At 35.5% G+C, this 11,398-nt stretch overlaps 1 protein-coding gene across 5 annotated transcripts in view; it reads left to right on the forward strand.

The window, feature by feature from the left end:
• TBC1D15 (TBC1 domain family member 15) overlaps positions 1-4,511 on the forward strand; it is an 83,374-nt gene extending 78,863 nt beyond the window's left edge. For 3 of the 5 annotated variants that reach the window (XM_023226521.1, XM_023226523.2, XM_023226524.2), the window contains 3 exons: positions 925-1,041; positions 1,563-1,649; positions 3,184-4,507. In XM_023226521.1, the coding sequence (XP_023082289.1) occupies positions 925-1,041; positions 1,563-1,649; positions 3,184-3,405 (426 nt within the window). In that variant the 3' untranslated portion in view covers positions 3,406-4,507. Of the gene's footprint in view, positions 1-924; positions 1,042-1,562; positions 1,650-3,183 lie in introns of all 5 variants that reach the window. The other 2 variants (XM_023226520.1, XM_023226522.1) reach the window with 2 other exon arrangements.
• The last annotated feature ends 6,887 nt before the right edge of the window (positions 4,512-11,398 follow it).

The following is an 11,398-nucleotide window of genomic DNA, read 5'->3' on the forward strand; positions in this document are numbered from 1 at the left end:
AATATTGCAACTTCAGGCATAAATGGGTTTTAAAGGATGAATTAAGAATATTATTACCACATAGCTAGAATAACTCCTCAATCTGTGTTTACTAAATAAATTCAAACTTTTAATGAAACTTTGAGGTTAATTGCATTGTAATTAAACTTTCAACAATTGGATTTAGTTTGAAAATTATTCAACTTGATTTACTCCTTTGGAAAGAAGTAAACACATTTCAGGTATGCTCTAATGATATGGTTTGTGTGGGTGTTTTTATGTTTCCAGAAAAGATGTTATTAGGTACATGAAGCAGGGGGAAATTAAGACCCTAAATTCGAGGATATTGTCTATATTTAGGAACAGCTGAGCTATTGATGAAGCGTTTCATATGTTTGGTTATAAATTTGGGGCAGTTAATTCAGTTATTGTCACAAGCAGGGATAAAATGTGATACAAGGGTTTTAGGTATTTAGAATGGAGAGCTACCTTTGGGTGTTTCTGATTCCATGTACTATGTAACTGAACCTTTTTTATTTCCAGGACTTAGCTTTAGTCTTTTTTTCAGATCAAAGTGAGAAACTGATACTTTGGAAAAATATTGAAAATACATCTAACCCTTACACGTTAACCTTGTGGCTGTAGGTCCTGCATTAATAACATTTATCATACTGGTTAAGCTCAGTAATTTACTTAATATAGTTATCTTAAAGAACCGCATTTAGAGTATATCATATTCATATAATGTTAAACTTGATGGTAGTTACTTTGTAGGTGAAGGTAAGACTCTCGTTCCCCTCATTACCTAGCTAGAAAAACCTTGGGCTACCCTAAACAGGCAACATCTACTTTGCATAGAAGTCATTCAGTGTTCAGAATTGTATCTGTGAGGAAAATGTTTTAGAATTGATACACTTTGCAAAATAGTTCTTCTGCCTTCTGTAGGTAATGTGGACCGAGCTACCATGTAAAAATTTCCATCTTCTTCTCTGTTGTGCTATTCTGGAATCAGAAAAGCAGCAAATAATGGAAAAGCATTATGGCTTCAATGAAATACTTAAGGTAGTTATTCCTTTAATTCAGATTTTAGTGTTCTGGCTCTTCTATTTGGTGGTCCTGATATACAGAACATTTCCTTGGAACATTATTAAATCTCTTAAATAACTTAAATTGTGTCAATAACAGTGCTAGGAATGACTATCTGAGAATGACAGTTCAAATACACATTGGCCAGTTATTTTTACCTGGCTAATTAGGAAGAAAAGGAAATTCAACAAGTGCACTTGTAGTTTAGTTTTTCAAAAATTAATTGTCTTTTGATTATAACTTTGAGATATCAGACTTGGGAGAGCTGCTGGATTTAATGTTCCTTATATAAGATTATTAGCTAGTCTTTAGCTTTAAAACTTGAAATAATCTAAAGAAAGATACATTGAATTTCCTATGTATTTGTAGTATATGAATGTTTTTATTTTAAGGATTTTATCTGCAGTGAAATATAACTGGTAATCAGTTGTTTGTATAATAGAATATAATAGTGTATTCAGTTTTGATTATCATTTTATTTTGTTGATACTTTTTAGCATATCAATGAATTGTCCATGAAAATTGATGTGGAAGATATACTATGCAAGGCAGAAGCAATTTCTCTACAGATGGTAAAATGCAAGGTATACAGTGTTTCAAGTAATTGCAAGATTTGTTTTTTGTTTTGGTGGGTTGAGATAAAGATTTTTCTTCTTGGAAATAAAATAGCAATTTTAGTAAGTTGAGGGCAGACAAGGTATTGACTGGCTTATTGTTTGCTGTTCTAGATTTACAGCACTTAATTGAAAACAGTTGACTAATTATGGCAGATAGGAAACAGCTAATAATAAGGCAAAATGATAAAAGTAATGAAAATATTTCTATAACAATTTAAGAGGCTGTAAAATTTCAGCAATGATATATTAGCCAGTTGAGCTCATGAATACAGAATAGGGTCTCATATTAAATATGCAGAATCTCTAAATAAAAATGAATGCTAATCAAAAATAATTAAAACAGTATTATTTAGCCTGTGTCACTCACTTATATTAGTCAAATTATTAATTATTTAAAAACAAGGCAAATTTGATATATTATCTGAATTTGAACCAAAGCAGTATACTTTTGGTGTGTTTTGGCTTTTTCTTTCTATTAAGATAAAGGGCCTTGCTAAGTTGCCCAAGCTGGCCTTGAACTCCTGGGCTCAAGTGATCCTCCTGCCTTAGTTTCCTGAGTAGCTGGGATTACCAGTGCATGCACACCACTGTGCCCACCTCATGACTTTGTTTTTTTTTGAGACGGAGTCTCATTCGGTTGCCCAGGCTGGAATGCAGTGGCATGACCTCGGCTCACTGCAGCCTTCTCCTCCTGAGTTCAATCAATTCTCCTGCCTCAACTTCCTGAGTAGCTAGGATTACAGGCACCCACTACCATGCCTGGCTAATTTTTGTATTTTTAGTAGAGACGAGGTTTCACCATGTTGGCCAGATTGGTCCCGAATTCCTGACTTCAGGTGATCCACCCACCTTGACCTCACAAAGTTCTGGGATTACAGGCGACGCCTGACCATGACTTTGCATTTTTTTTTTTTTTTTTTTAGTACTTCAAGATCTAGGGTACATGTGTACAGTGTGCAGGTTTGTTACATAGGTATACATGTGCCACGTTGGTTTGCTGCACCCATTATGACTTTGCATTTTTATGAAAATTCTTGCTTGGTCCTTGTATCATTTGTTCATGGATCCAAACTGTTACTTGGTTCAGTTCTACAAACATTTATTTGATACCTGTTCTCTTCCAAAGCATGTCAATGAGATGCTTCTTGCCTTTGAAGAACTTTGTTTACTGAAAGAGACAGATGGTCTAAGTAAGATATTATTACAAAAAGTAGAAAGAGATAAATGCCAAATATTAGGACATGCTATGTTTGTGGGAATGTGGAGGTGGGATGGAGAGTGACTAATCTGGAAGATACCCAAGAACCACTTAGGGAAAGAAAGGTGGTTAGCATTTCATTTGGAGCTGAGAAAAAAGTTGTGAGAAGGGTACATGACATTCACATTGTTAGGACAAATGCTCAGATTCTGGAATCAATGTAGTCTTAAACAGAAGTGTTACTTTGTGGTTATTTTTCCTCTGTGGTGAAATATGGTTTTGAGTTTGATTTTTCATATCCAGGAATTGCCACAAGCAGTCTGTGAGATTCTTGGGCTTCAAGATAGTGAAGTTACAACACCAGATTCGGACGTTGGTGAAGACGAAAATGTTGTCATGACTCCTCGTCCTACATCTGCGTTTCAAAGTAATGCCTTGCCTGCACTCTCTGCCAATGGATCCAGAGATGACAGTCCAACACGGATACCAGTGTCCTCAGATGTCTGCAGATTAACACCTGCATGATCACTCTTCTTGCTTTTTTGGGAAGAGACACTTTGTTGCAACTCTTTTTCAAGTACTTGAAAGTTGAAAATTTAAAATCTTGGTATTGATCATGCTTTAAGGTTTATGTAAAGAAAGTGTACTGATGTTCTTACATTAAAGCTTTACAAAGATTTAAACTAATTATTTTTGTAGTTACTTCTACCAAATAGCCTTTCCTTTTCGATAACATTCCTGAGTATTTTTATAGCCAAGTACATTTTATTTTCTTGCTGATGAACTGGAATTGGATAAATATCGCAAGTGGATGAGTTGGAAATTACGCACTTTGAAAAACATTCACTTTGTTTACTCTAAGTTTATTGGGTTTGGGATTTGATTAAATTAAATATGGAGGCCTTCTATAGCATTCTAAGCTGAGAAGTAGATGTTACCCAGTAATGAAATAAAAAATAAAAATAAAAGGATTTTTTTCTCTATTGTTTACAACAATACTCAAATATTTATGCTGGTCAAATGTGACTTAAATTGGACATTTTCATCAATGCAGTCTAATGTGTAGACAAATAATTATTTCAACCATAATAAGTGGATTGGCAGTGTATTTTTTACATTGAACTTTTCTTCACTTGTATATAAAGATTATATATAAGTACTTATTTATGAGTATAAGAAAGGTTAGGCATATTTTCATTAACTGAATAAACTTGATTTATATAACCTGGTTTATCAAAATTTAACATGGCTTCAATATGAGATCTTTTTCAAAACTATTTTCTTAAACATTTATTTCATGAGATTATGTTCAACCCTGTACCTGGTATAATTTTAAAATTAATTGCTTGTAACCTCACTTTACTAATAATGTTTATTATCTTTCCTAATAATGCATTAACTGATTAATCAGGTGTTTAAATTTTTATAAAGTACTCTTTGCAAAAAGCTTATTTGAAAAGTTTCTAGATGCTCTCATGAGTCTCAATAATTGTATGTGCACAAAGCTGTTGTTTTTACCATGCAGTATTGCATGATTTTAAGTTATGTGGAATTAACATAACTTATTTTGGTTTAATTGTAAGTTGTTAACTCCTGTATATATCATTAAAATAAATTTGAAGTTGAAGTAGTGTTTTTAGTTAAATTATACTTAGAAATAGTCTGCTTTTTTTTTTGTTTTGTTTTTTGAGACTATCTTGCTCTGTTGCCCAGGCTGGAGTGCATTGGCACAATCCCGGCTCTCTGCAGCCTCCGCCTTCTGGGTTCAAGCGATTCTCGTGCCTCAGCCTCCCGAGGAGCTGGGACTACAGGCTTGTGCCATCGCACCCAACTAATTTCTGTATTTTGAGTAGAGACAGGGTTTCGCCATGTTGGCCAGCCTAGTCTCGAACTCCTGACCTCAAGTGATCCACTTGTCTCAGCCTCCCAAAGTGCTGAGATTACAGGTGTGAGCCACTGTGCCCGGCTAATTCTTTAATAGAAGAAAAAACATCCAAGATGGACCTCAATTCATCTCATTTTTATGCGATTAAAATGATCATCTGAATAAGTTATGGAAATGAAAAACATCCCTTTTAAAACTGAAAAAAAATTTTCATTAGCATGGAAATGGGCACAGTGTTGCCTTGAAGGATATAGTTATTTGACTCTGTAAAGCAACTTACTACAAGTGATGCTGATAGTGTAAAGAAAAAAGTTGTGTAGTTCTAAAATGGTCCTAGAGTTAGACTTTTTCCCCCAAGAAAGTTAGGGGACAAAATGAACTTTTTTCCTGGTTGAGCATTAACTGACAATCACAACAGTAGAACCGTTAGATTTTAGTTTTTAATATTATGTGTATTATCTTTCATCAGTTAATAATGAGTAAGCCTATTCAGAAAAAGAACATAAACTGATCAAAAACCCAGCATCTCCAGCCTTTCATTTCCTGCTATTCAGGAAATTGCTTAGAACATCTTGATGTCCTGCTTGTTCTTCCTGGACAGTGACTTTTTGGGAGTTTTCCTACTGCATAATGTGATACCCACTTCAGATTTTTTTTTTTTAAATCTTAATACATTTAGTAAGTTGAACTTCTGTCAAGTTTTATTACCAAACTACTTGTTAAAACAATTTTTACTAAACTGCATTTCTATCTAGCGTATTTTTTATATGGAAGTGATAGTGTAGTATAGTTCCAGAAAAAGTCTTCATCAATCCACAGAGTCCAGTTAGCAAATACTATGTGCTATTAATATTGCTAAAATATATAGTTCAGGTAAATTTACTAGTTTTTTTTAAAGGTTGGTTTTGTTTTCACAAGATGCTCTGTCCCCACCCTTATAACATGTAAAATATGTGCTGTATTATGTGGTAAAGTTGTTAAAATTCAGTTTCTAACATTAACTGTTAAAAGTACAGACGATCTAACTTATTATGATTTGATTTACAAACATTCACCTAAATTTATGATGGTTTTAAAGCAGTGCATTGAAAAGAAACCATACTTTGAGTACCCATACAGCCGTTTTTCACTTTTACTACAATATTCTATAAATTACATGAGATATTTAACACTTTGTTATATAAAATAGGCTTTATGTGTTAGATGATTTTGCCCAAATGTAAACTAATGTAGTGTTCTGAGCATGTTTAAGGTAGGGTAGGCTAAGCTATGTTTGGTAGGTTAGATGTATTAAAAGCATTTTTGATTAATGATGTCTTCAATTTATGATGTGTTTATCGGAACATAACTTCAATAGAAGTTGAAATGCATATGTATTTTCAATTCTGGCATGAATCTATGGGAACGTTTTGCATTTAAGAACCTCCCCATTTTAATAATTTCATGGGTCTAAGATTCTTCATCTGTTTATAAGGAACTTTAGTCTTAGTGATTAGATACTAAATTTTTTTTTCGAGCAGTAAAAAAGTCTTGGGACAGATAATGAGTGATTGTTATGAACTTGGCATTGCCAAGAAATTTTATAGAGGGAGGCCGATGAATTCTTATGTGAAATTCACATATAAGCATGCCCATTATTAAAGACAGTTTGTATAAAGTAACCCTAAATGTTTATTGAAGAACCTACAGCTTCAACTGACTTATGTGCAGATATGTGCCAGGAGAACATCATTTTAGCTTGGGCATCTTTACTTGGGGTTTTCAGAAGATCCAGGAACCTCATTGTATGCAAAGTCTTGTGGGCGTACCTCCATGTTTTTGGAGGCAGGTCACATAGTTTCTGAAAATGTTCTTTCATTTTCCTCAAATGTTGGTAACCGTTGTTACAAGTTATTTAACAGAATAGTAACAATGTATAACATGCTAATGATTTTGTGTGCTGAGCTCCCATTAATTAAAATATCTTCAGAGTGTTTGTTTCCAGATCCTTGGTCTGTATTATTAAGATACATGTCTAGGTGCTACTTCAGGCTTACAGAGTCAAGAGTCTTTGGAAGTCAGATCAGGAATCTGCATTTTTAACAAGCATCTAGGTGATTTCCTGAGCCCCTCTGAAGCTAGAGCACTACCATTATATATTGTATTTCATATGGTAATCTTTTGATTTATGGCCAAGTGGACAATTCCCTTAGTTTTTAAAAAACTTGTTCCTTGATTTTCTAAAATGGATTTGCTCTAGTTCTGGTCGCCATTTTTAGTAAAAAGTGACAGCTCAGCTTGTTATATGTAGATTTCTCCTCATTTCTTACTTTCTGAAGAAAGTTAAGCTTTTTGTGTCACTTCTGAGCACGAAACAAGATTAAATTATTGGAATCTGAAAGGCTTCCATTAGTACCTAATGTCATTACCTGATACTAAGTATCTGTACTTGGACATACGTATATACACTGCCATTTGAATGATGCAACCATATTTGGCCTGTTCTTCCCTTGGGATCTTATGAGGAATTTAAGTTGTGTATTTTTGAGCAGTTTTCTAATTACAAATGCTTTCCCCATTGTTGTAAGCAGGCTTCTATTTTCAGGCCATCCATCTTGACACAGGGAAAAACGGTGTGTTACCCTTAGATAGAAAGGTTGGGGGAGTGTCTACAGTTGTACTGGACATCCACACTCTTTTTTGATATCCACAGCACTTCTTTCAGCCACCTGGGAAATTACACTGTTTATGAAATCAATGTTTAAAAGAAGTGATTGTAAAAAAAAGTCTTCAGGAATCAGGAATATCATCTTTGCCTAATGTGATTCAATCCCTATTAATGAAATCAGGATGTTAGAATAATAGGAAGTGAGCTATTAAATATGCCTCTCACTCTCAAGTGATCTGGATAGTATATTGCTCCTCACATACCTCTGTCTCTGCAAAAGGTGACAGAATGAAAAGAAATTCCAGTAAGCTTTGCTGCGATCAGTGAGCAGCAGTCTAGTTTAGCTTTTTTAATTAAAAAGACCTATTAACTTCTGAGAGGGACTTTTGCTGTGACAGTCAATGTTTCCAACATCACACTAGTCTTATTGGAAGCACAGAACCCAGTGGGTTGGTAAACTGCTTTAAAAATACAAATAGGGCTGTTTTTCTATGGCTTTGAGTGTTGTTTTCCCTGATGGTGTAGGTACTGGAATCTCTTCCATTTGGTGTCACTGACTCGCTTTGCAAAGCAAGTTGCTCTCCAGTAGGGCGGCCATCATGGTTCTTCTGAATGTCAGCATTAACACTGCATGCTACAGTCACTGTCGGGGGCATGGATATGGAGTATGTACCCAACGATTTTGGCCACATGCTTTTTTTGTTAACTAAGTCAAGTCTTAAATGAGCCAAATGTAGTGTTTGCTGACTAGGAAGTAAGTCATTGGAAATTAACAGTATTTAGGCTGTGCATGGTGGCTCATGCCTGTGAGTCTAGTACTTTGGGAGGCTGAGATGGGAGTATTGCTTGAACCCAGAAGTTCAATGTTACATTGAGCTATGATGGTGCCACTGCACTCCAGTCTGGGAGACAGAGCAAGACCCTATCTCTTAAAAAAAAAAAAAAAAAAAAGTTAACAGCATCTAACCCTAATAGATTATATAGAAATTAAATTGTTAGGTTTTTGGAGTGAAATTTAAGTTATTTTAGTTTTTGTACTTTTACAAGTAATGCTATTATAAATATATCGATGCCCCTTTAGACACTTCTTCCCCCAAATGGACAACATCCAGTCTTCTTTTGCACATCAAGGTGTAAAGTGAAGTCTAAAAGCTGAATTTTTTAAACTTGCTCAAATATATGTCCCAAAGTTATTCAAAAGTTGAGTAACTTTGGGGCAAATATTCTTTGATTAACAGAGCTTTTAAGCATTCTGTATTAAAAGCTAAAGACTTCTTAAAGGAGGAGAAACTATCATGGTTCTCACTAGCTTCCGCCACATCCTACTAACTAATAATGTTTTTCTAAACTAACCTTTGGACTTTCTGTGGAGGATGACTTTTGCCAAAGTTTTATTGACAAGTGAAGACAGAGGAGAAAAGAATCCTTTTCATTGACATTTCATACCTGAAGAGCGCTTCATAAGCTACAGCTTACGTAATGGATGGGTTGTCTTGGCAAAGGCACATGTTAGGGATGGAATTTAAGGAATAAGAATGTGGTCAGTTCAGATGACAGAATCCTGAAGCCATCAGTCAGACACAGTAGAATCCTTCCCCGATTAAAATTGCTTTTATCAAAAGACAGGCAATAACTGACACTGGTGAGGATGTGGAAAAAGGGGAACTCTCATACACTGTTGGTGGGAATGTAAGTTAGTACAACCACTATGGAGAACAATATGGAAGTTAGTAAAAAAAAAAAAAAAAAAAAAAAAAAAAAAAAAAAAAAAAAAAAAAACTAAAAGAACTACCTTATGATCCAGCAATCCCACTGCTGAGTGTATATCCAAAAGAAAGGGAATAAGCTTATCCAAGAGATATGTGTACTCCCATGTTTATTGCAGCATGATTTATAAGAGCCAAGATACGGACTCAACCTAAGCATCCATCAACAGATGAATAAAGAAAATGTAGTACATATACACAATGGAATATTATTCAGCCATAAGAATAAAATTCTGACTTTTGTGACAACACAGATGGAACTGGAGGACATGTTAATTGAAATAAGCTGGCACTGAAAAATATTTCATATTCTCATTCATATGTGGAGACTAAGAAAAATTGCATTTATGGAGATAGTAGAATGATGATTACCAGAGCCTGGGAAGGGCAGTGGGGAGGTGGGACAAAGAAGGGGTGGTTAATGGGCATAAAAATACAATTAGAAGGAATAAGATCTAGTGTTTGGTAGCACAATAGGATGACAGTAGTTAATAATAATTTATTGTGTATTTCAAAATAAAGAGTAGAATTGGAATGTTGCTAATGCAAAGAAATGATAAGTGCTTAAGGTGATAACTATCTGCCCTCCCACCAAAAAAACATCCTTTCTCCAAATATATTCCCCTTGATCCTAACAGGATAACTGAATCATTCTGAACATGAGAATACACCTTCCTTTTAAAAACAACACACACACACACAACACTTGTAGAAAAGGAGATTCTTTACCACAGAAATTCTCATTTTTATGGGTCACTGAATTTGATTTTGTGACACTTTTTCCCATGTCTGGGTTGCTGAGGTTTCCACATCCTTCTTCAGCTCTACCCCTCAGAATTAGACATAAATAAGTTTAGAAGAGAGTTTATTCTGTAAGAAGGTTTGAATTATAAATATTGTATTTGATAGCTTCATAATATGGAGTAGATCCATAAGAGGCCTACCCTTGGTCCAGGGTTCACTCATATTTTAATCTCCTAAGTTTCCTAAGTTTTCCTTAAAGACTCACATTGTCTAAGAGCATCGCCACAGAATTCAAAAAATACAGTCTTTGTTGTTAAGCTTGCTTTAAAAAACTGTGGCTGGGCACGGTGGCTCATGCCTGTAATCCCAACATTTTGGGAGGTTGAGGTGGGTGGATCACCTGAGGTCAGAAGTTCAAGACCAGCCTGGCCAACATGGTGAAACCCCGTGTCTACTAAAAATACAAAAATTAGCTGGGTGTGGTGGTGGACACCTGTAATCCAGGCTTCTAGGGAGACTGAAGCTCAAGAATCACTTGAACCCAGGAGGTGCAGGTTGCAATGAGCCGAGATCATGCCTCTGCACTACAGGCTGGGCAACAGCAAGTCTCTATCTCAAAAAAAGGAGAAGAAAAAAAACTTAAAAGTTTTATATGCCCTATTTTTATTCTTCTTCTCTTATAATTTATATGCTATCGCTGACCCAAAGTTTCTTGACCACAATTTAGAATTTTATACCCATGTAAACACAAATAATGTGAACTGTGTTGATAGGTCTTATCAAATAGTACAACTTGCTTTAGGGGCTTGTTTTCTCAAATTCAAGGTGAAATCAGGGTGGAGTCTGGATGCCTGGGTCACTTTTATAAGGTGCTTTATTCTTGCAAAGGATAAAAGTTTATTCTATAAGCTTTGGAAGTCAAATGTCAAAAAATAATTTAGTCAAACTGAATTGTTCATATTAGAAAATGTCTACTTATGAAGTAAAACAAAAATTTTAAGAGCACAGATTTGAGTCAGTCATGGATTTGAGACCTGGCTCAGTTGCTTCTTAGTTTTGTGACCAGGCTTCTCAGCCCTCAGTTTCTCATCTGTAGATGAGGATATTACCTACCTCAGTTATGAGGAGTAAATGGAGTACATATAACATGTCTAATATGGGCCGGGCGCGGTGGCTCAAGCCTGTAATGCCAGCACTTTGGGAGGCCGAGACGGACGGATCACTAGGTCGGGAGATCGACACCATCCTGGCTAACACGGTGAAACCCGGTCTCTACTAAAAAATACAAAAAACTAGCCGGGCGAAGTGGCGGGCGCCTGTAGTCCCAGCTACTCGGGAGGCTGAGGCAGGAGAATGGCGTAAACCCGGGAGGCGGAGCTTGCAGTGAGCTGAGATCCGGCCACTGCACTCCAGCCTGGGCGACAGAGCCAGACTCCGTCTCAAAAAAAAAAAAAAAAAAAAAAAAAAAAAAAAAAA

Source organism: Piliocolobus tephrosceles, chromosome 10 (genome assembly GCF_002776525.5).
Source record: "Piliocolobus tephrosceles isolate RC106 chromosome 10, ASM277652v3, whole genome shotgun sequence".
Lineage (NCBI taxonomy): Eukaryota > Metazoa > Chordata > Mammalia > Primates > Cercopithecidae > Piliocolobus > Piliocolobus tephrosceles.